Source organism: Cuculus canorus, chromosome 5, assembly GCF_017976375.1.
Source record: "Cuculus canorus isolate bCucCan1 chromosome 5, bCucCan1.pri, whole genome shotgun sequence".
In the NCBI taxonomy this organism is placed as follows: domain Eukaryota; kingdom Metazoa; phylum Chordata; class Aves; order Cuculiformes; family Cuculidae; genus Cuculus; species Cuculus canorus.
In genome coordinates this window covers 53,161,148-53,184,932 of record NC_071405.1, presented here as the reverse complement: position 1 = coordinate 53,184,932, position 23,785 = coordinate 53,161,148, and the positions used below count along the sequence as shown (strand labels likewise).

At 43.7% G+C, this 23,785-nt stretch overlaps 3 protein-coding genes across 11 annotated transcripts in view; all 3 read right to left on the bottom strand.

The window, feature by feature from the left end:
- Positions 1-1,366: 1,366 nt before the first annotated feature.
- LOC104067317 (acyl-coenzyme A thioesterase 1-like) lies at positions 1,367-6,814 on the bottom strand. Its single transcript, XM_009570046.2, has 3 exons — positions 6,257-6,814; positions 4,597-4,799; positions 1,367-3,302 (listed from the first exon to the last, which is right to left on the bottom strand). The coding sequence occupies exons 1-3, from the start codon at positions 6,708-6,710 to the stop codon at positions 2,700-2,702; spliced, it is 1,260 nt and encodes a 419-aa protein (XP_009568341.2). The 5' UTR covers positions 6,711-6,814; the 3' UTR covers positions 1,367-2,699.
- A 940-nt stretch (positions 6,815-7,754) lies between these two features.
- On the bottom strand, positions 7,755-17,338 carry JMJD7 (jumonji domain containing 7). 2 transcript variants are annotated; one of them, XM_054069169.1, is made up of 8 exons: positions 16,078-16,328; positions 15,561-15,714; positions 14,432-14,685; positions 13,568-13,624; positions 13,083-13,178; positions 11,881-11,957; positions 10,649-10,808; positions 7,755-9,002 (listed from the first exon to the last, which is right to left on the bottom strand). In XM_054069169.1, the coding sequence occupies exons 1-8, from the start codon at positions 16,106-16,108 to the stop codon at positions 8,914-8,916; spliced, it is 918 nt and encodes a 305-aa protein (XP_053925144.1). In that variant the 5' UTR covers positions 16,109-16,328; the 3' UTR covers positions 7,755-8,913. The 2 variants fall into 2 exon arrangements, with proteins under 2 accessions (XP_053925144.1, XP_053925143.1); XM_054069168.1 differs by lacking the exon at positions 16,078-16,328 and adding an exon at positions 17,247-17,338 and having other exon boundaries at positions 7,756-9,002.
- A 135-nt stretch (positions 17,339-17,473) lies between these two features.
- The window catches only part of MAPKBP1 (mitogen-activated protein kinase binding protein 1), a 102,627-nt gene continuing 96,315 nt past the window's right edge, over positions 17,474-23,785 (bottom strand). For all 8 annotated transcript variants that reach the window (XM_054067482.1, XM_054067487.1, XM_054067481.1 and 5 more), the window contains 2 exons: positions 23,252-23,337; positions 17,474-22,257 (listed from right to left, as the gene is read on the bottom strand). In XM_054067482.1, coding sequence (XP_053923457.1) covers positions 21,964-22,257; positions 23,252-23,337 — 380 coding nt within the window. In that variant the 3' untranslated portion in view covers positions 17,474-21,963. The remainder of the gene's footprint in view (positions 22,258-23,251; positions 23,338-23,785) is intronic.

Below are 23,785 nucleotides of genomic sequence, written 5' to 3'. Positions count from 1 at the left end.
TCCCATTGAACTGAATCATCTCTTCAGCAGAAGAAACCTTTAACAGTCAATGTTTAAAGTAAAATGCTGAAGAATATATTTAAGAACAGGCACAAGCATTTTATCGAAGGTAAGCCATTTCCAACTATTTTATATTAGTCTCCCTCTGGTTTAAAGCTTCTATTTCTTGAAAGTAAGTTTCAAACTCAAGTCTAAATTAAAAAGGCCAATTAATTTTAAAATAATTTCCAGTGCAAATGAGTTGGCTGACATATTTTACTGTTTGTTTGTAGCACAGAGCTGCGCCACTAAATCAGCTTTTTCAGTCTTTTCTGCCAGCCGTCACTCAAGTGACAAATAAAAGGCTTTTAACTGGGTAGCAAAGCTCTCATTCCAGAGCAATGAAACAAAGAGGTCCTATGTGATGCTGCCGCTGGTGGTCACCAGTCAGTTCCCTTTAATCTCTATTTTCAATATTGTTTTCCTTGAACCCAATTGCTGAATGTTACAACATAACAGACTGTATGAAAGCATAACTAACCACAATACTGATTTACTGATGAGACGTATTTTTCCTTTTAACGGTAGTTTCCTGTAGATAAAGAACATCTATTTTCTCAGAAGCTCATAATTCTGTAATTTCACATATAGATCCGTGAAGTGCCCACTGAAGGCTAAGGCAGTTTGTCTTCCTCTCACAAGGGATTAAAACAGATGTGAGCTATCTCATAGGCTGGAGAACACCACAGTGTGTACTGTGTAAACCTCACTGTGTTTAGCAAAAACAAAAGAACAGAACTACTTATACCACAGAGAAACTCACAGTTTTGTGCCCTGAGTCTAAGGTCAATGTGGATGGTCGTCCCAGGTTTTTTTTTTTAATGCTTCAATAAAATCAGAAAATTAGGGGAAAGCAAACGTCCCTTATTCAGATTGAACTGCTTATATGTGTTTGAATTCCCTTGTTGCTACATGTTGCTGTTCTGCCAGGTCCTACACATTCACTAAACATCTTGGAACAACCACAGTCCATGCAGGACATGCATAGACACACAGGGGACAAACAGAAATTAAGAAGAGGTAAATCTTCTAATAAAAAATAGCAGAAATCTTCATGGATGACCTGTATAAGTGAACAGGAGTGAACCCCCACCATTCTAACTGCTCATGCCTTGAACCAAGTGGTAGCAATCAACCATTCTGAGGAAGGGCTGGGATGGGAAAATCGGATGTAACTCTGCATTGGGTGTGTTGCATGAGAGAGACTACAGCCCTTCGAGGCCTAACATCTTCATTTTGAGTAGTCATTGCTCCCTGAAGCAAAGAAACTGAGGGCATGGATCAGCTGTCAGAGGATCCAGGCTCCTGCATGGGCCCATATCTCAGCAGGAACTGGAAATCAGGGACTACTGCTCTCTCAAAGGCAAGATTTTGCTGCCTCAGTGAAAGGCACAGACCTCCAGCTCCTGCTTATTTCTGTGGTCAGAAAGGGAGCCTTGACTGCTGCAGGAGGTAAAATTTGCCCAGTTGATGCCATTTGATAGCCAGAAAATGCCAGCCAGATGCTGTTTGCCACCATCTCACAAATGCATGAAGTAGATGACAGCTGTCCTTGGCAGGTTTGGACCTCAGTAATGGGCGAGATAATGCACAGTTCCCCCAGAAGGTAAGGCCAGTCCTCTCTCAAGAGTGGCACTTCCTATCACCGAGCCCACAGCTCTCTGCTATAGTGGCAAGACCACCAAGATAGCCTGCTCCACAGGGCTCCTGGGAATTCAACAACAGCAGTGGCTTTATTCTTTCTCCCCCAAATGGGGATAAACTGACTTTCAACATTCAAAAGCAGGTACTTAGCACATCCATATGACCCCCATCCTGAGACTGTGCAGATCCCTACTGCCAACTCCATCACTTCTCTTACCAGTAGGAGGTAAGGACTGCTGAACACAAACTCTTCAGCCAGGTGAAGTGACAACTTATGACTACACCAGGATTACTGCTTGTAAGCATAAAGACAGTCGAAGGCTTCATTCAGATAATTGCAAGTAAACTGTGCATACACACATACACATTGGATTTATTGAGTAGTGCAGTGAAAACTTTACCCTGGTACAGAACTTATACAGAGTCAGCAGGGAAAACCACCAGTGTAACCTCAGTAAGATGCACTTCTGTTCTGTGAGGTAGCTGAAAAAACATGTTACTGTTTTACTTCAGAATAAGTCAAAAGAGTGCCGCCTCTTTACTTAGCTGAGATCAGAACTGCTGCACCTTCTTACTAAGAAATGTGAGGAAATTACATACCAAGAGGAAAGGTTAGTGTTCTAACATGCTGTCCCAAGAAAGTGCTGTTTACATCTAGGTTAGTTAAAGGTGCGAGACTAAACAACTCAATGGAAAACTCTTCCTATGAGAGTATTCCCTGCTACCAAAGGAGACTGAGGGCAAAGACAGCTCATTACAAACGCAATCTGCATGACAGGATACTGGGTTTTTTTCAGATGCCTACAGCACACAGGCAGATCAAATGGTGACAATTTACAGTGTAGTTGGGGCCAGAAGACAAATTCAACTAAAACATGGAAAATGATTTGGGGAATGAAAGTGAACTATGCAGTACTGGGGTTTAGAGGAAGGCAGGCCAGGAAACTTTCAATGAATTTCCAAGATTTAGTGAGAGCTGAAATACCAATCCTGGTCAGCACCTTTGACAGCTTCCACTACAGCTTGCTCTTAGCGATCTCCGAGTCCGTCAAGTGTTGCCAGAAAAAGGCCTGTATCCTACACCATGCATCTTCTTGGGCTTTGGCATGCTCCCTCCATTGCCCTCCCCAACAGACAAACATCCCAAGCACTTTGTGGATTGAAGCCTGGCACAGAGGCAAGTACGGTGGCTCCAAGAGGTGTCCTGCACCAGAATAGGAGCAAAACTCCACTTCCCGTCCATACTGCTGAAGGCGCTCAATGGCATCCTGGCAATAGAGGTTACTTTTCCAGTTCTTGTCATCCAGTCCCGACAGGAAGAGGAACTTGGCCAAGGACTTCTCCACTGGAATGCGACAATCCCAGGTTGCTGGGTCCTTGTGATCATCTAGCACATCTGAAAAATCTACAAGGCCAGACTCGTCACTCATCTTCATCCTTCCCAAATCATATGGGTGAGGAGGAAGAGTGAAGCCATTCCCCTGCAAGGGCACGAAGGAGTTAAAACCACTTCCGGATATGCTGACAGCTGCCTTGATGCCAGGTAGAAATGTGGCCATGGATAGGGCTAAATCAGCTCCTTTAGACAAGCCCAGAACACCAATCCCAGTATCTTTCACCTGAAACACAGTTATGAAACAACCATTATCAACTTCTCCTCCTTTCCTGGGCTGACACACCTTTAGTTCTGCTTCCTCACTCCTCATCCAACTAAGTTCACGCATATTTTATCCTTCCCTCTCTACTAAGGTTACATCGCTCATACATCTATTCTTTTGCTAAGCCTCCACATGAGTGACTCCAACTTCTACACCTCCTCAACATTTCTCCTCCTATAACACTTTTTCTCCCTGGTGATCTCCATAGACAAGGTCTCTCTGTTCCCTTCACACTCCTTGCTCAACACTTGCTCTCAATATTTTATCTTTTACTGTTCCTGTCTCCAAACACACTCAAATCTTCTCTCCTCAGGTCCCCTCTGGGAAACCACTTTTTCATGGATTTACTTGTACCAATTTTCTTTCATGCCATAGATTTTGGTACTCTCCTACAGCTAACCTGTTATCCTCTGGTTTGTCTTGGAATACATAGAATTCATTACACCCAAGTAAGCCCAAAAACTGTTTAAATTAACTTATTTATAGTGAAGGCTCTTCACACCAAATCAATTTCACAATTTGTCTTGTAAGATACCCTGGAAGTTTCAGAGCTCTGTGAGGAACAAGACAAACAAGCAAGGCTGTATTCTGCTCTCACAGTGGCTACATTTCTGGTGTCCGCATTCTAGAAAATAAATAACTTTGTGCAGTGAATATCACATTAAGTAGCATTCCGCTCAAAGCTTAAATGCTACTTGATTTCTCTCGGTCCCTTTTGGTTTAAGTATGATGATACATTGCTATAAAGTGTCCTTCTCATCCCACACACATGTTCAAGTACAGCCCCAGTTTCTTAAGACACGGCCTAGTGCTACCTAAGGGTTCCTGTTATTAGTGTTTTATTACTGTCTTGTGAAACTTCCTCTGAACTTTCTCCTGTAATATTTGAGAAATAGTAGAAAAAGCCAATGGATTTTTTTTTCCTTCTAAAATCATTTAAAAGTAGGGGGAAGAATTAAGCAGTGCGGTGCTTTTAGTCCAGGAACTGCTTTGATTTCATCTTACACAAACACTGGTTTGCACAACACTCTATAGACTGTCCTAAGAGGCTGCGCAAAACCAGCTATCCAGCTACTTGCCAAACTGAAGCAGAGGCACGTGCTTTTCCATCTCGGATCATGCTGTCTTTCAGACAATGCTGTCTTCTTCCAGCACCTCAGAAAATTAGTTGCATTCAGTGGCATGTAGCATTTCACATTAGAAAACTCGGAAATAAGTTTTCAAAAGGATGACTATCATAATTTTTGTCTCTTACCTGCTGCTGCTTCTGCAAAAAGTGTACAGCTTCTTCAAAATAGTCCAGTTCAAGAACCTCTGGCCAAGCAGGGAGATCTTCAAAGGCCATGTAAGCAAGAGCCAGGGTCACGAAGCCTTTGCTAGCCAGAAGACTTGCTCTGTGTTCAACAAGACCTCCTCCGGATCCATACAAATCAATAAGTCCAGGGAATGGACCAGGCCCTGCAATTGAAGGTGTGTGTACATAGATATGTTGACAGAGAAAAATTTCTACAGTTGCCCTTTGAGGAATGCTCTCTCAACACATATCAGGACAGTAAATATCAAAAGGAAATAATCTTCTCAAGCTCTCCATGGAGGTTCACATTCTCAGGCACACCCATCATCACTGTAAGGATACTAATTTGGATAATTCTTCTCTCTCTTAGGAAGTCACTATAGGAAGTTCATATGTTGGGCATCCTTTCCCCACCATGAATTTCAGCTGAAATTGGCTTAGATGTTCTCAGGCCATGGGGGATTGATTAACAAACAGTATCGCTGCACAAGCTATGTCTTTCGGAACTGTGCTAGCAGGTTTTCCAGGAAGGGAATTCTTCAGTTATAAAATGCACCCACAAATACCAGCACTGATCTAAGCCAATTCAGTCTTCAGTCTGATCTCACCACGGAACTTCTCAGTTTTTCTCCTGCAGCCATAGGACCTTCCTTTCCTGTTGCTGCTCTACCCATTCTTACAGCCAGACTTCCCGTACAAGACTTGGTGTCAGAGCAGCTGCAAAGGACTTCTTATTCATTACAGAGCAAGACATTCACATTTAAGTACTGCTCAAGGAACATAAAACAGTTCAGGGCTCAGCTTTACACAGGATCTAGTCTCGGCACTGTCTCTCTACAAAGCTGCGGAATATGTCACCTGTTTAATTAAAGACCTTGTTTTCTCATTTGCCTCCTGTCTTCCTAAGTAACACGTGCAGTCAAGATGCTCAGCCAGGCACAGCCTTATTTCCTTGGCTTTTTGTTAGCCAAAGAGAGAGACAGAGACACAAGTTTGGAGTCTGCAGGAAGATCCACGGCAGCTGTTGGAGCAACCTAAGCTGGCTGCAGCCCAAGTGCAATGCTCTCACCACACCTCGTCCTTCCTTGCTCCACAGCTGAAGATGTCACGCTTCACAGCTCTCTCTGCTGGAGACCAGGGGCCTCTTTGTCCTGTCAGCTAAACAGAAGAGCTAAAAAATAAACACACATTTCCCCATTTGGAGCCCTCTTTGGAGGAGAGGTTCTGACTCCCCTCAGCCAGAGCAAACAGGACATGCCTCACCCACCCCACATCAGTGCTTGACCCACTTGGACCATCTGCTTCTCCCTGCTCAGATGTGAGGATCCCAGGAGCTGGATCAAGCATAGGCTGAGGGAACCGTGAGGTTGGGCTTTCCTCAGGGTTGCTGGGTGCATTCTGAGGCCACTGGGCACAATGTGCGGTGTAAGTCACATAGAATCATAGAATAGTTTGGGTTGGAAGGGACCTGAAAGATCATCCAGTTCCAACTCCCCTGCCATGGGCAGGGGCATCCCACTAGCTCAGGCTGTCCAAGGCCCCATCCAACCTGGCCTTGAACATCTCCAGGGACGGGGCAGTCACAGCTTCCCTGGGCAAACTGTTCAGAATTCAGACTCACCAGGAGGGAGGAAGAGGGTTGCTTTCAGGCGACCTTCTCTGACCGAAATCCTCTTCACCCCCTCTCCTATAAACCATCGTTCATTGGTGCCTTTCCCCAGCAAGCAGCTCACGTCCCCGTGTCCCTCGTACACTTCGAAGTCCACCCGGAACGGGGTGAGGACATTCCTCTTGGCCAGGCGCTTGTAGGGCGCTCTGGACCGCATGGACCACAGCAGCCCCATGGGCTCCACGCCCAAGTAGCTGCCCCCCAGCGCCGGGGAGCGGCTCAGGTCGAGTTCCCCGCTGCTCCCGGCTCTGTAGCGAGCCTGGGCTTGGAAGAGCTCCCCGCTCTCGTCCTCGAGGCTGGCTCGGAGGGTGACGGGCTGCTGCGGCTGCAGACCTTCCACGAGGATCCGCACGGGGGCATCGAACAAACAGCGGGGCGAAGGCAGCACCGACACCCGCACCGCCATCCCGGCTCGGCTGCTGCGGGGAGGACACACGGGACGCTCCAGAGAGTTCGCTTTCTAAGCCTTAAACCCTCTGCCCAAAGTCCGAGAGGAACCACGGGAACGGATTCCTTCAGCTGGCCGGCACGGGCTGCTGGGAGATGTAGTTCAGAGCCGCCTCCCTGCAGCTGCCCCGGCCCCGCAACACCGCCTGAAGGAAAAACCCCAAAGAGACACAAAGAGATGCTCAAACCGCCTTTACCCACACCTGGGGGAAAGTCCAGGTTCGACTGCAGCGCTGGCTTGGCCAAGGCACGGGGAACACCAGATAGAAAGCCTGAAGTGATGGGACACCTTGGGCAGCATCACAAGAACTACGGCCAGCAGGGCGAAAGGAGGCAATTTTGCCCCGCTGTTCATCTCTTGTGAGACCTCACCTGGAGTATTGTGTCCAGTTCTGGAATCTTCAACATAAGAAGGATATGGAGCTGTTGGAAAGGCTCCAGAGGAGGGCAACGAGGATAATCAGAGGGCTGGAGCACCTCCCATGCAAGGACAGCCTGAGAGAGTTGGGCTTGTTCAGCCTGGAGAAGAGAAGGCTCCAAGGGAGACCTATAGTGACCTTCCAGTACTTCAACGGGGCTACAAGAAAGCTGGAGAGGGACTGTTCACAAAGGCTTGTAGTGATAGGACATGGGGCAATGGGTATAAACTGGAGAGGGGCAGATTTAGACTAGACATAAGGAGGAATTTCTTCAATATGAGAGTGGTGAGGCACTGGAACAGGTTGCCCAGGGAAGCTGTAGATGCCCCATCCCTGGAGGTGTTCAAGGCCAAGTTGGATGGGTCCTTGGGCAGCCTGGTCAGTGGGATGTCCCTGCCCATGGCAGGGGGGTTGGAACTAGATGATCTTTAAGGTCTCTTCCAACCCAAACTATTTTATGATTCTATGATCTTAATTTAGCCACAAAACAAAGCCTGTCCTCTTGAGTTTTCGGCAATTTTTGGACAAGCACCATAAGGTAAAATGATGCTTTATTCTCTAACTATGTTTCTTTAACAAAGCAAAAGAAACAGACAAAGTACAAGAAGGATTATCTTATTTCATCACAACAATTCACCTCATCTAAAGGGCACCTGCATTTTCCTAATTAATACATGGAAAATAGATTTTCCCCTATATTTCTAGTGTTTCTAAGGAACTTATTGAAGATTTCATGATAAAAACCAGCATTTTGTTTCCATAAGCAACAATATTACATTTTTGGAATGTCTGTGTATTTAATAGCCTTCTACTCCTCCTTGGCAGGTCTCAGAAGTAGCCATATCACATTCTGCGGAAATACAAATGGGAATTGAGACTGCAGAAATCAGCTCCTGTTTCACATAACGCACCTGACCATGTGTTAGGCAGCAATTAACTGCGAAGGAATGAAACAATCAACAAGTCAACAAGCTGCAGCATCACACATCATGCCGGGAGACCACGGGTGATGTACAAATTGATTGCAGATCTGGCAAAGCAACTCTAAAATCACCATTCAGGATGTATGAAAGTGCAGCTATAATTCAATACAACCATGGCAAGGAAATAAAAATCAGCAATAAAAACATGTAGCTTAACATAGAAAATAGTCAGCATTGACTTCTTTATATCGTCCTAGATGTCCACCATCCATCATATAATTTAAATTAAAAAAAAAAGGAAGAAATTAGTACAGGTATAATCTTTTAAACCGACCTTTTATTACATAAGCTGTAATTTCTCACCATCAAAACACCACAGTCACTGAAATACAACTGGACAGGACTTTCGCCCTAAGCCAAATGCATGTGCTGGACTGATGTAGCCTGATGGGTGGCAGAACAGACTTTCTTGTCTGCTTGGGAAAACAACCTGTAGGTATGAACTAACAATCTTGGCTTCTGTTTCAGGATTTCTAAAACCTGGGTTGTCTCCCTTCCAAATTTATTTTGCTCACCATCACCAAGGCAACATGTTACAGACCTAAAAATACTGTTATAACCTTCTACTTGTAAGCCAAAAAAAAATGGCCAATTGATCTGGACTCTGATATCAAGCAAAATAGGCATGATCTGTTTGACAGATGTTTTTCAGGAGAATTTAACATTCAGTTCTTTTCACTTGAATCATGTTTGTACTCCAGGCAGAGATGCTGATGAGTATCACACCAGAGAGATCAGAAGCTCGAGTCTCCCACCTCTGCTATAACAGTTCCACGGCTTTTGTTAGAGAATCTAGTAGTTGATAGTAGCTGTACTTAAGGTCATATTCCATGTCATACCAATAATTCACTGAGGAGACAAGAAAAAGGAAAAACATTTCTAAGGCTAGAATGTAATCATTTACAAATGTGTTCACGGACTGTTATACACAGTTCAGCTTTTCCTTATTACTGACTGAACTTTGAAATGAGCATATCTTTGACCACAGCCAAAAATAACACAGACAAACATTGGAGTTCTTTAATAGCGCTGCCAATGCAACTCTGTCTTAGCTCAGACCAGCTCCTCTTGAAACTCTATACAGGGGATTTCTTGGAGCAGAAACTGGCTAAATGTTTAGGACAGAAAATGTATGCTTCTCTATAGACCAAAAATACCAAACACACTGCAAAATTTAATATCTGGATAGGTACCTCACTTCATCTGAGTGTGTAAAGGATGGCAAATTCACCACTACTTCACAATGGTCATCAATTAGACACTGCTTTAATTCTGCTTCTCATTTTAATTTTGGTGTATGGATCCTAAGAAAAATAACCCACGTAGTATAATATTGCACCAATGGCTCTCAGAGGAGGATATACCCTAGCTTCAGACATTCACTGGACCAGACCCAGAGAATATTGATTTTTCAAGTGTATACAGACTGTAGTGTAGTTAACAGACTAAAGGCCAAAACTCTCAACTCTTCAGCATTTCTGCTCAACAGAGTGGCTTGCAACTAAAAGCAACTCCACTTATTAAAAAAAATCTTTAAGGACTTATGCAGCAGTACCGTGAAAAGGAGAATCAAAAACTCTGCTTTACTGCTAGCTTGTCTTTTTATCACAATATTGCAAATAATGGAAAAAAAGGGGCTTGCAATATTTGCAGTGTTACACAAATACTAATGTTATGTTGTTCAAAATAGTGTATTTACTTTTCCAGGGCAGGCAGAATTATCCCAGGTAAAGGATTGCAAAAAAAAGAGTCTTCCTCAAACCTTGCAATACTTAAGGATATAATGGTAACACTTTGCACCACCCCCACCCCTCCACCTGCACCGAATGAGCAATGCTTGAAATTCTGAAACTCTCTTGGGGAAGGAAAAAAAAATAGATCAAGATGATGATAAATCCTACAGAGAAACAGATTACAAGACTTTTGATAAGCGCAGTGGAACAGTAATAATAATCATAATCATAAGCTTATTAGCAAGGCAGGAGAATGGTTTGGAGCAGATTTCAGCTCACATAATGAGAGAGTATCTTCCACATTGTGTCTACATCCATGCCTAAAATTCATAGACTTTCTGGTTTCCTTTTCTCCCCCCAGATCTTTTTTCCTGATGTGATAACAGCACACACAACATGCAGTTTCTTTGCGAAAGGTATTTAGATGACCAGTCTGCAGGCAGCAGGCTAGGTAGACAAACTGCCTAGCTCTATGTTATAAACAGAAACTAGGTCATGATCACTGAATTGGCTGTCCTCCTCCAGACATGACAACTAGACAGACTTTCTTTAGCTCCGTCTCTAGCACTTGCCAACAGTGCTATGAATTAAAAGAGGCTGCAAGGACGTAGCCCCACAGATTGGTCAAGATTGCCATTTCCTCCTGAGGGGAGGTAGATGATCTTAAAGGGACTTCTGGTCCCAGTTATGCTTTGCTGTGGGGTATCTAGCTGCACACTCACCACAGTTCAAAAACATATCTGGAAATACTGTGTATTTTACCTGCTATGCAGCCATGTGATTGCTGAACATGATGGAACCAGAGAGAAGGCAGGTATAACATCTCACCAGCTTTCACTGTACACTGCAGAGGTTTTGCCTGAGCATAGTCTGGATACTGTTCCAGATTCGGATTCAATGGGTCCAAGGGGATCCAGGGCACCTAAAACCAGAAGAATATGTTTATGGTACTGACCTAGGCAAAAAATTCCAGCAAACTTCCACAAAAACAATCAATAACCAAACATATATTATGTTACAAAACATGTATTTTGCCTAGCCAGACAGGTACAGCTACACAGTTTCCTATGTTCAACTTGGAACAGGTCAAGGATGCAAAAATGTTGTCTCCTTCAGAGAAGCATTTCTAATTAGGGAAAAGGTGCTAAATGTCAGTCATGAAATTTCAGTGTCATGGCACATGTTCAAAACACCTCCAGGCCCTTGTTCCTCCTTTGTACTCCAATATTTTATCTGCACCAGTTTTCTTAGAAATTCCTTTATTCTTCTAAAGCTCTCTGGTCTAATTTTATTTCCAGCATCTAAAACCTCACTTCCAGCTAGGAAATCCCTCTGGCCTGCATCATTTCTTTCATGCCCTACAGAGTTATAAACCTCAGCATGCCACCATACTGTGTCACAGAAATGCTTCTGTGAGATTCCATGAGCACCACTCTGGAAATAAAAAAACTCCAGCTCAAGTTCAGCTGTAGCATTAGTCACACATTGCACAGGCAAAAGGAGAGAAATGAGATACAAAAGGTTGCTGAGTTTTCATAAAGTGCCTCAAGATCTCCATATTTTAATCAAATAAATATTGCTACTACTAAGAAAACACAATTTATTAATTGAAATAGATGTGTTTTATTGCACTGGAGGATACTGCTGTAAAGCAAAATCCAGCCCAGAGTAAAATACCAAATGAAAGTGAATGCAGAGAAGTTTATTGCAGTTTTCATGAAATCAATTCCTTTACTGTTGATAAATTTTCAAGTCCTTTTCTGGATCTATTTAAATTTGGTGCAAGAATGACAGTTTAAGGTATCAATAGTTTCAGATGTGCAGTAAAAATCTCTCCTGGAACTTCAGTGTCCTTCGCAAACAGTAAAATACAAGTGAAGAACTTGTGCATTCTCTTTTTAATAACGATGGATTTCTAAGTATCAATCGATATGGCCAGTTTGAGGGCTCAGCAGTGCCCAAAACTTCCTTTACTATCTTTAGGTACTTTTTACCTTATTTGGACTCTTCTCATCCACAACTTCAAATGAGCCATCTTCTGATACATGGTAGGTTGCTGGCTGATAGAGCTCTGGAACCACAGAAAGGATTAAATGGTACAAGTTAGAGTACTCCTCAGAGAAACTAATGGCAGGTGAAAGTAAAAGACAAAACCCACTTACTTTCCTTGCTGTCCTCTCTGTCCATTTCAATTTTTATCTTTAATTTTTTATTTTTAGAATCATAGAATCATAGAATCACTAGGTTAGAAAAGACCTCTTAGATCATCGAGTCCAACCATTAGTATCATTCTGAATATTTAACTGCCTTCCTGTCTGAAATTCCAACCTTCTTTCTTCACAGGAATTATTCTCCTCAAAATTAATTTTAGTGCTGGTACTATTTTGTTTACAGTAACTCTCTTGTTTCCCTTTCAGAAGTCATAAATGCATCCCTGACTTACACATTGTTCTATATTCTGCCCTTTCTGCTAAGGATAGTCCAGCAAGATAGGCTGTGAACAAAATAAAACCAGTATAAATAAAATACTATAGCAGTGCACATATCTAAGCAAAATTATATTAGGGTACTATAGCACTCCGTATCCTCTTAATCTGAACATTTGAAAGTCAAGGAATGGGAAAATAAAGTCTTATTTTATGAGGCATAATGTTAAACTGTCCATCTTCTAAATGGCACTGCAATATAACAAACTATTACTGTGCACACAGGAGAGCAATATAAAGAAACAGAAAATGGGCAATGAAGGCAATGCTGCCGTTACAATGTCTTTTTTCATTTCTCCTGTTTTCAGAGATTCGGTTAGTAACTTGAATATTTCATTAAATTACAATTCATTTTTCAGCTTCTTGGCTTTTTTCCTGGAGAACAGGATGAGCAGGCAGATTCCAAACCTGTTAAACATCAAAGATGACAAATACTGACAAGATACTTGAATAATTAAAATATTCTAAAGCTTAAGAGACTGCCATGAGTATCAATGATCTTATAACTTTACAAGACTGGAAAACCTGACCTCAGAATAATGTTTGTATTACGGGCTACCTTCAGCACAAAATAGAAGAGACTTCTGTTCACACTGGAAAGCATAACACTGCACAAACATCAAAATGTGATCCTTCCTTTTTTGTCTTTTCTAATATTTTGGTCTCTCCTCCTTTCAACCTCCAGACATACTGCATAGTAAATTATGTACCATATGGGATGAAGGGACGGTCACTCGGTGGATGCAGTAGAAAATGTTTCTCTCCAGATATCACACAGTACAAGTTCTCATAATGATCTTTATGTACTTGAATTGAGAAAAAAAAAAGAAAAAAAAAAAAGACATGCAGAGAAAAGAGAGAAAATTGGTGTTATTTCCTTTTCTACTTCAGAAACTACAGTAAATTGAAGTGTCAGCTTGTCCTCTTATGATCAGGCTGCTTCCTCCTCTTGCGGACACTTGCAGCAAATGTATTCAACTAAGTAAATTGCCAGTGCCTTCCCTAACAAAATGACACCCAGAGACACAGCAGCAAGAAGCTGTGCAGGAGAAGGAAGGTAAAAAAAAAGCACATTATAGTAGAAAGGCCTTGTCAGAAAAAACACACAGTTCTACTGAGCCAGTAACTCAACATAAGCCCATTTAAACCTGTGCTGAAAGCACATAGATGGCTTATAGCACTATACAATACGTACAAGATGTCACAGCAGCTGATTCCCCAAGCCAGAAATTCACAGCATCGGGCTTCTTCCCTGTATGGTTAGAGAATAAAGAAAAGTTGTCAACAAAAAGAGAATTTGAAGTGCTGTGTTTAAAGGTTGTTCAAATAATTTTCTGCCAATTCCTGCCAAATGCCGTCCTTTAACTTCCTTCATAACTATGACAGGTTTCATTGCAAATGGTAATCTGTGAGCAACAGCAACATCCTCCTGCATTGGAAGCCACTGCAGTGCTCACTGGACTTCAGGGCTTAGCATTACCCATCGCTAAATCCATGGTTACAACCCTTTGTTTCTACATTCTGAATCCCTAAAATTTAGCTCACAGAGAAATTGCAGCACATCTATGTATGGTCACAAGGGTAAGATTACAGCAAATTATTTTCATTGGCATTTTAGAGAAAAATATGCTGTAAAATAGAAACCAATTGAAACAGAACAGTATTTAACTAGAAACAAACATTTGTAATTTTACCAAAGGGGGTGGGAGCTGTGTGATGTTTCCCTCGTTTGTTATGTTAGCTTGGGTAGCAACAGCATGAATACCAGTCAAAACATGACCCTAAATCAGAGAAGCACCACTATACGAAAAGAAGTACTACATGGCACTATCATCACATGGTTTCAATTCTGATAGTCCCAATACACAACTGAGATACCGAACCCAAAACTTGGATTACTCTACTATCAAGTATTCTGTGACTTGTAGTATTTCTAAAAGGATGAAACCAAACCAAGCTATGGCATACAGAAACAGAACAAGCATACACCATGCACACAGCATGATTGTTTTAAAGCTCCATACAAAATATTTATTAAACACAGGAGAAACAGGTTTACCAAGTGCCTCACTCATCCATGGTATGTCAGGCTGCACATCACAGACAAGCTCAGGGAACTCCTTGGTGAGGTTTGAACACTGCTTCTGCACATAGAATACATTGGGAGAGATCACTTTCTTCTCCACAATGTCCAAAAAATCCATGAAAGGCATTTGGCGCTCCTCTGGCATGACAAAACGGTCCTGAAACACTGCATCAGCATAACCATTTGGTGTTACTGCCACGCTCACTACCTTGGCACCGACTACCTCCCTGCAAAATAAAGCAAAGGTTTATAGCCAGACTTGTAGTTGGCCCACGTATTGGACACTCGTTCCTTTAAAAACAACATGGTTTCATGGGCAGGAAACATAAGTGTGGCTTTCCACAGATGGATGTATCTGGACTTTCCACTGTCTGGTAAGGACTCTGGCATTGTGCTCCCATTGCTGCCTGCGTTCAAGGCAACACTAGTGTCTTTCCCCTCTCTAAATCCTCTTGTATCTTAATAGGTGAGTTCACAAAGGAGCTCCCTTTCCCTCCACACAGGCAGAGGGCCCTCTCCAGCTACTTGTCTTCATGAGCTATGGTGGAGCTTGATACCCTTGGCATCACTCAACCCAGCCAAATCCCGGTGGCCATGTGTTCAAAAACAATCAAGGAAGGAGAAAGGGTGAACAGAAAGACTGACAGATACACACATCATGAGGCTAACAGGCCTTATTTCCAGGAGAAATTTAATTTTAAACCCATAGATTTTACGTCTAACCAGAAATCCTCTCTCAAAAAAGAACTTTTTTTAAAAAAATAATTTTTAAGTGCTCATCAGTTGTTGTTTTTTTAAAAGAACCCCGCTGTGCACTCAGCCAGGAGCACAGCACCACAGCCCCACTCCAAGTCAGGGCTACAGGGCAAAGCACTGGACAGAGTACAGTGACGGGAATGGGTATCAATCACCTGGCTGCACAGAGTCAAAACACACAGTCCCTTTGGACTGCAACAGTACTGGTCAAACCAGTGTGTTTGCAGGAAGAAATTCACATGAGTCTGGCAAGACCGAACACTGTCATACAGAAGCACAGAGCAATCTGAGGTAATCTCATGGACAAAAACAAAGATTAACAAAGGGCCTTTCACTGAGGTCATACCTGAGATACGCCAAGGTCCATTTCTCCAGAGCTGGCCAGTGGCTGATGGCGTTCCGGATAATACAAGGTTTATTTGGACTCACCCATTCTCGGTAAAACTCCAGCGGGGATGGAGGCCTATCGAGATAGGGCACAAACTCCGTCAACCCCAGTTCTGTCCAGGCAAACAAGAAACAGTTTTACTCGGCTTCCTGAGCTAAGCACTCTCTGCAAGCACATAAACCGGCTTCAAACCCCACAGCACAGATGCTCCACTGAAAGCAAGCAGTGCTCTCCTCGCCAGCTCCAGAAATCACGGTTAAACCCCAGGGGCTGTTCAGGAGGGTTTCAGCAACAGGTGGGTGCCTCAGGCATCGCCCTGTTGCTCCTCCGCCATCATCACAGCCCACCCCGCAGCTGCCCACACCACGGAGAGTGGGCATCAAGGACACGCATTACAGGAGATGCCCCTCTGATCTTCCATCCACAGGGAGATTTTTGGAAGCTGGAAGAGTGCTTTGGTTTGCTATAAAACAACCTGAAAGGGCAATTTTCTCCAGTTTCTTCATCTTTTTGCCAAGGCCTTTACAGAACCAAATGACAGAAAGGTTTAGTTGGAAGGGATCTTAACGGTCTCCCAGTTCCAACCCCTCTGACGCAGGTGGAAAGGGACCTTACAGGTCACCCAGTTCCAAACCCCTGCCACAGACAGGGATGCCTTCCCTGGGCAGGAAGGGACCATAAGGATCACCCAGTTCCAACCCCTGTCATGGGCAGGTAGAGATCTTAAGTCACCCAGATCCAAATCCCTGCCAGGGGCAGGAAGGGACTTAAGGGTTACCCAATTCCAAACCCTGCCATGCACATGGACACCTGCCAGTGGCTGGAAGGGACCTTAAGCGTCATGCAGTTCCAACCCCCTGCCATAGGCAGGAAGTGACCTTAAGGGTCACCGAGTTCCAAATCCCACCATGGGCAGGAAGTGACCTTAAAGATCAGCCAGTTCCAAACCTCTGCCAGAGGCAGGGACCCCTTCCACGGGCAGGAATGGACCTAAGGGCCCCTCAGTTCCAAATCCCACCACAGGCAGGAAAGGACCGAAGGGCCCCCCAGTTTCAAATCCCACTACAAGCAGGAAGGGACCTTAATAGTTACACCCACTTCCAAACCCCTCCCACAGGCAGGAAGGGACCTTAAGGCCCCCAGTTCCAACGTCTGCCATTGGCAGGAACGCTTTCCACAGGCACGAAGGAACCTTAAGGGACTCCCAGTTCCAAATCCACCACAGGCAGGAAGGAACCTAAGGGCTCCCCAATTCCAAATCCCACCACAGGCAGGAAGGACCTAAGGGCCCCCCAGTTTCAAATCCCACCACAGGCAGGAAAGGACCTTAATCGTCACACCCAGTTCCAAACCCCTCCTACAGGCAGGAAGGGACCTTAAGGGCCCCCAGTTCCAAATTCACCACAGGCGGGAATGGACCGTAAGGGCCCCCCCAGTTCCAACCCCCCCGCCAGGAGCAGGAAAGGACCTTAAGGCCGCCAGTCCCGCCCGTGCACGGGGCAGCAGCGCCTCTCCAGCTCCCCGCGGCACGGCTCGGCCCCATAGGCCGCAGCTCCGAGGCCGCACGCTGTGCTTTCTCTCCCTCGGGTCTGTTCCCTCCCCGGTCGCACCGACCCCCCGCCCCGCGCCCGCTGCCCCTCTCACCCCGCGCCTCCCGGGGGAAGGCGGCCAGGCAGCCCCGCAGCGCCGCCGCCGCCATCGCCGGGCGCAGCCGCCGCCCCGCCCCGCCACCGCATCCGTAACAAACCATCACATCTTTATTGAAACGGCTTAAGACATGGAGTACAAATGAATACAGAGTTAAAAACAGCTCCAAAGGAGCCTCACAGTGCAAAAAAAAAAAAAAAAAAAAAAAAAAAAAAAACCCAACACCCAACAAACGATTTTTATTATATTTTTCTCCCCACATAATTTTAAAAAAAAAAGACAGTTTAAAGGATTATTTTACCTAAAGCCAAAAGTATAAAAACACACATTTATAAATAAAGGGGGATTTGTTTTGTTTAAACAGGTGAAAGGAAAAGGGAGTGCTGGAGGACGCAAGGACAGAGCATCCCGCATCCGTGGGGCGCGCAAGGGGACATGGCTTATTCCCAAGGCATCCCCGTGTTCCCATGTGAACACAGTCCCAGCCTTGTCACGCACACACACCATACGGAATAAGGGATACGCTGGTCGTGTCCAGAAAAGGAAGCATCAGCTCCCTCAAGGGCTGACAGGAGTCCTATCTGTTCTTTGAATGGGGTTTTAGTCATTTCATACTCTGGATGTTGCGCATCCAGCAGGGTGGGGTGGGCGGAGACACCATACACATGCATGAGTTTACCAATGGCGTTTAAATACCTGTATTTCTTTTTTTTTTTCCTTATATATAGTTATATACATAGCCTTTCTTTTTAAAAAATTAAGTCTGTCTTGTTTCTGCTCCTGGAAAGAAACGTGCCAATTCCTCTGGGTCAGGATGAAGTCTGCAAAACAGGGGGACAAGGGAGGGGGCTGCTCTAAGACCTGCTCCAACCCTTGCCTGGGAGGTCCCATGGAAAGGAGAGGACAAACTGAGAGAAGAGGTGGAAGAAACGCAGACTTCCATACATGCGGTTCCTGGATGCTACTGAGTGGTTGGGAAGAGGATGGCCTTACCCTGCCTGCAACAGCAAATAAAACAGAAAACATTTTCTGCCCTTTCAGGTTGCAGTCCTTCCTACTGCACAAGTCCAAGAATGAACCGAGATGTCTCACAAGCAAAGTAATACTATTTACAAGATGGAAAAAAACCCCAACAACTATTCTCATTTTGACCAGGAACGTTGAATGGGAGGGGACAAAACGTACATAAAATGATTAGCAGGTCCAAATGATTTTTTCAGGCTTTATGTTAAATAACTTTTCTTAACACAGATAGATATCCGTTTGTGCCTATGCTAACATCCACACAAACCAGTAAGGGGGCTCACAAACCAGTAAGACGGATAGACTCAAGTTTATTACCTCCTCCCACAAGCCTCTTCACTTGCCAGGCAGCTACCGTGCAGTATTTCTCTACCTGGCCCAATGGACAGCCTGTGGTGAAACATATTCACAAGGTGCAACAAAACATAATGCGTTTACGCTCTTTGTTCTGTAAACTAGAATTTTTAGGAATATTTCCTACTGCCAGCAATAGGAAGTTAGCAAGGAAGAATCAGTTGGATCAGTCTCAAAGTATAAAGAGCAATACTATCTCCTCACCCTTCTCAGCAACAAACTAGTGGCGCCAGCATCTCCTTTGCTGAACTTTTACTACTCAATTCGTAACATCCAAGCCTTGGGCAAACAGCTCATGACTTTGCCATTTAAGAACAAACAGTTGCTTACAGGACAGCAAACAAAGAAACAAGAGGCCCAATAAGACATATTTAAAAACAAACACCTTCCAATTCATTCTTCAGTCACAATCACCATCTCAGCCCTAAATCTACTTTCCTGAAGCCTTTCTGTACTATATCTTTCACAGATATTGGCCAAATGGTGTTTCTCAAGCCAAGGTCATCTCTACCTCTAGTGTTTTCCTGAGTAGCTACATATGCTATTATAATTTATTTTAAACTACACAACCATCCTCCAGCTGATCTACTTGCCTGACAATTCTCTTACTATCATTCTGATCAGATTTTACCTCTGGTTTCCTGTACGCAGCCATGACCGCAAGCAAAACCCATTCCATGAAGCAAAACCCACTCTGAACAGCTTAAAACCCAGATTTGCTTCATGCTGCTCATTTACGAGGAGCTCTGTTTCACATCTCCACGCCAGCCTCACTGGTTGCTGCTCTTTACCTCAATGGGAATTTTATTCTCAACGCTGGATCTTCCATATCATCTCTGACCCTTTTTGTCACCACCTCAAAGTTTAAATAATGGAATAAAATTGCACAGGAAAGTAATATAAAGGACCCTCAAACCGTAATCACTGGTACCAAAAGATACCCGGGTTGAAGGGTCTGTCATTTTACCTGAGTGTCTTGTGTCCCCAGCACAGCAAGAAGTTACCTGTATACTAGGACAAATGTTCACAGTCTGAAAGTAGAGGAACAGATCACCTCAGAAGCAAGCTTGACCCGCACCAACTCTGCCACAGATCCAACACAACTGCCATCACACATTCCACTCACAGCATCTCCAGTGCACCTTTTCACTCAAGGAAACTGCCAGAAATTTCCTCTCAGGTTTTCAACTCACCTTCCTTTGTAAAACCTGTCTGTGCAAGAAAAACTGCCCATGGGACCGAGCACATCAGCTGATATAGCACAGTGCAATGCTAAGATGGGACTAGAAAATAACACTTAAAATTTCACTACATGCCCACAGAAGTAAAGGTTAGCAAGGACACCTTGAAACATGGGATTAGGCAGATTTAAATTACAGGCAGGAGTAACTGGAAAGTTCTCAAAGTGCTCCCCGTACTGCAAAGTCCCAAAGCACTCAGCAGCAGTGACCCTCCAGCAAACACGTTAGGGAGGAATGCAGGAACTGCAGATTATTCAGCCCTGGAGTTATTTGGAAGGAATAGGTCATCCCAGATCTCCAGTCACAGAAAGATGAGAAGTCAACAGACCACACCTCAGAGTGCCACGAGGTTTCATAAAGATGGCAGCCAGAACAGTAAAACGAAAGAAGACTGGTCCGGGCCTGTAACCTGTGGAACCAAGCGATGCAGTCTGTCTGCTTGTGAATGACTTCCACAGATGCCAGAATTCTCTCTCCCACTGAAAGCTTATTGTTTGCATTAGTTTTATAAACTGGGATGACACTGCTCTACCTCAAAATAAATACAAGACACACTGGGGATGATAAAGAAATAGAGCATTTTGTGTATCTGTCCCTGCTATGGAAAGGAGTGGAAGCAAGGGGGAAGGTGCTGAAGAATTTCATTGGTTTGAAATTTTCTTTTTTTCTTAGCTTATCATTGACCAAAAAGACATCACTGGACAGTTTAAAGCCACAACAAACACAATTTAGCATGGGCTCGGAAAAGTTCCACAAGATAAGAAGAGTACTGCACACACAAATGCAAGAGGGGAAGATTTTCTGTTTCTGAGAATAGAAACTGATGAAAAACAAAGAGGCTGGGGGCAGCAGAAACCATGGCAATCACATCTCAAAATATCGTGTTTGAGGTTCTTGGGAAACCATTTTTTGTGGGCAGTTGAAATAGCTTTACAATAGGTAAGAGAATCCCAGCTTTCTTAGGATGTAAATATTCTGTTCTCCTGGAAAAGCAAGAAGAAAACATTTTCCTATCACAGTGAAACGAACAAATGACATGGATGAGCCGTTGCACTGAAGAGCTCTTAAATCCAGAGTTGCACCATAAGAGATGGACACCAGCTTTTTCATGTCTCTTCTCAACAACTAAATCATCACTCCAAATTTCCCCAGTCATTATAACATCAAAGTCAATATCCAATTCCTAATCATGAAAGGTGGCCAAAATAAATTTTCATTTTTAAAATGTATGCAGAAAACCCAGTTTGAAATATCAATGTAATGTCAAATTCCAGATTAAAAATAACACTACTGAATTCATTAGGTAATCTACAAAGCATGGTCCAGGGTTGCACTGCTTTCCCCCAGAGGTGAATGCAGATAACATACAGTGTGGGGACTGTCTTGAAACAAGAGAAAAGCAGACAGAGCCAATGTGACAACAGTAGAATTACTTCAGGTAACAAAACTAAGGCAGGAAAAGAAAGAACAGCAAGACAAGTTTTAAGCAGAAAACAGTTCATTAATTGCACAGACACTCCAGCCTGTCTCCCTGTTGGAGGGTTATAATACAAAGATTGTTTCTCGCTGGGATATGGCAAAAGGATCAAGAGTTTTTGTTAAAGGACAAGGATAATGGCCACAAACGTGACATAGAGCAACAGTCAGAAAAATAAATTAATAAATAAATCCATAAAAAGTCTGCTTCTTGATTCTCATGAAGCCTTGGAGAGGAAAGGATTGGCTTCACTTGGACTCCTCTGGTTTTAGTCAGCAGTTCAGAATTTCTTGGATAAACTGGATTTTCTTTGTTTCTTTAGGTGTCAAACATCCTGACCTGGCTATGAAGAAATGTCAATGCAGTTTCTCCAAACTCCTCTTTCAAGACTTTTCTAGAGACAGGATGTTGAAGGCCATCGGGGAAAAAAACATTAAAATTGTGGCCAGCACATTGCTAGGAATTAGAGCAAATCAGTTGTAAGGGGCCTGAGGAAATCTATTTATAAAGGTCTCTCTGCCAGCCCCAGACCAGTGCGATGACAGCATCTGAAGCTCTCTCTGTGGTCCCCTTCTTGGGATTATTTCTGTGTATTCACAAACACCTGGAAGACACCCTCTTAGTGTTTTTTGTCCATCCGTCGTTCCACAGCTTGCAGCAATAGCTCTGAGTACTGTTCCAGCAAAGCTAGTGTCTGCTCATCTCCCAAACTCTTGGGACTCGGTAGATTGGCACCACATGCCTCATTCAGAGAGCTAGCGGTATCTTGTGGCTTCACCAGTACCTCCTTAACCTTTGGGAGCTCTTCCTCATCCTTCAGAGAGTCCAATTCTTTCTTCATTGAGGAGAATGTTTCTGTCAGAAGGCCAGCTATTTTATCTTTGTCAGTAGAAGATTCCGTATCATTTAACACCTGAAAACAGAGATGGAAAAGAAAAAAAAGAATGCATTGGGTGGAGCACCAAGTAAATGGTTTCAGCCCTTTAAGGAAGTGAAGCCATGAAGATTTGCAGACTGCTCAAGTGTTATGTTCTTCAACGTTCAAGACTGCCAGTTCAATCACATAACGGAGCATGCATCCAATACTGCCAGTCACACAAAATCCTGAGACGTTACTCCAATAGGACACAGATGGGAAGCACATTTTGGGTAAGGTTCCCCCTTACACTGGGCCTAAAGAGGTGCTGCGTTTCCCAGCTGCAGCACAGGGCCACAGTTTCTTTCTCTTCCTGTCTGCCAGATGCAGCCAGTCCCAGAAACAGAGCAAGGTCAGGGAGCTAATGCAAGCGGTAAGGCCAGAGCTGCTGAGGATCACACGCCAGAAGCTCACCGTGGAACTTTTACACCCATTACAGGAGACTTGACAGATCAGTGCTAAGCCAAGAAACTAAGAGCTGTTCTATTGCTCTGTGTGTAACTGGTCTGGCAAGGAGAGGGACAGGCGAGTGGTTCCATGTTCCCTCTCACAGCTGGATTCCCATGGTATCTCGTATTGGCTAATCATTTTCCCAGGCAAAGACATAGAACAGATGGGGATAATAGAACTTCAAGCTCCTACAATACTAAATATCTCTGAATCACTGCATAAATATTTAACTAAATCCCTAATACCTCTCTAAAAAAGACCGTACTGTTATCTTTGGTTTACAGATACACTAACCCGACCGAAAAATTAATTGATTTGCTCAGAGTACCACAGCAAGCTGTTGGAAAATCCAAAAGTTGGAAATCAAGAGTTCCTGCCTCCCCAGTTGAAGCTTAATGTGCAGTGACGTGGACAATCAGGCAGTTTGTGTCACTGAACACCGAGTCAAAACAGGGCATTGCGCCAGCAGGCACATACATTCAATGCTCGCAGTCTGTAAAGCCAACCTACTGTAACAAAGCTCATGTTTGAGGTCACTTACCATGCGGTAAAGATGAATGGCTTTGCGCATGCTCTGCTGGAGCTCGGATACCACATGCTCACATTGCTCTACGCTGATGCACAGTTCTGGAGGGAAGGTAAAAATAAAGACCCAAACTAAGGCACAGAGATACTCCAATATGCACAACCTCATAGTTGGGTAAGAAAACTTTTTATTTTTTAAATATATATATTTGAAATACCATGTGCACACAGTTGTTATTTGATTTGTAGGGCAGGTTTGAGCCAATCATTAAACAGGGAAGTTCTGCATGGGCTTCCCTTCATACTACCTGGAGATGCTGCTTGTTCAAGTGTTCCTGTTTTTCCAGTCTTTAGCATATCAAAAATCAGCAATGGCATTTTTTTTTTCAGATTGCACATTTTTGTTACAGTCTAGGATAGTCAGAGATTACCCATGCCATTCTCAATTATAATTAAAATCAAGTTTGAATGGAGGCTTCCAGTGGCAAAAGGGATTGACATGAGGAGCCTCTAATTTAGCCTCCGCTTAGTCCAAAATCTGGATGCTCCT

What these genes read in the sequence shown, in the direction of transcription:
- JMJD7 (XM_054069168.1), bottom strand. Translation starts at nt 17,301, where the DNA reads ATGGCGGCGGCGGCGCTGCGGGGCTGCCTGGCCGCCTTCCCCCGGGAG. An exon ending in TGGACCTTGGCGTATCTCAG is followed by an intron (nt 14,686 to 15,560) that starts GTATGACCTCAG and finishes TTTATTTTGCAG; the next exon opens with GGAGGTAGTCGGTGCCAAGG. An exon ending in ATGAGAAGAGTCCAAATAAG is followed by an intron (nt 10,809 to 11,880) that starts GTAAAAAGTACC and finishes TTCTGGTTTTAG; the next exon opens with GTGCCCTGGATCCCCTTGGA.
- LOC104067317 (XM_009570046.2), bottom strand. Translation starts at nt 6,710, where the DNA reads ATGGCGGTGCGGGTGTCGGTGCTGCCTTCGCCCCGCTGTTTGTTCGAT. An exon ending in AACCCTCTTCCTCCCTCCTG is followed by an intron (nt 4,800 to 6,256) that starts GTGAGTCTGAAT and finishes CTTCAATTGCAG; the next exon opens with GGCCTGGTCCATTCCCTGGA. An exon ending in TTTTGCAGAAGCAGCAGCAG is followed by an intron (nt 3,303 to 4,596) that starts GTAAGAGACAAA and finishes ACTGTGTTTCAG; the next exon opens with GTGAAAGATACTGGGATTGG.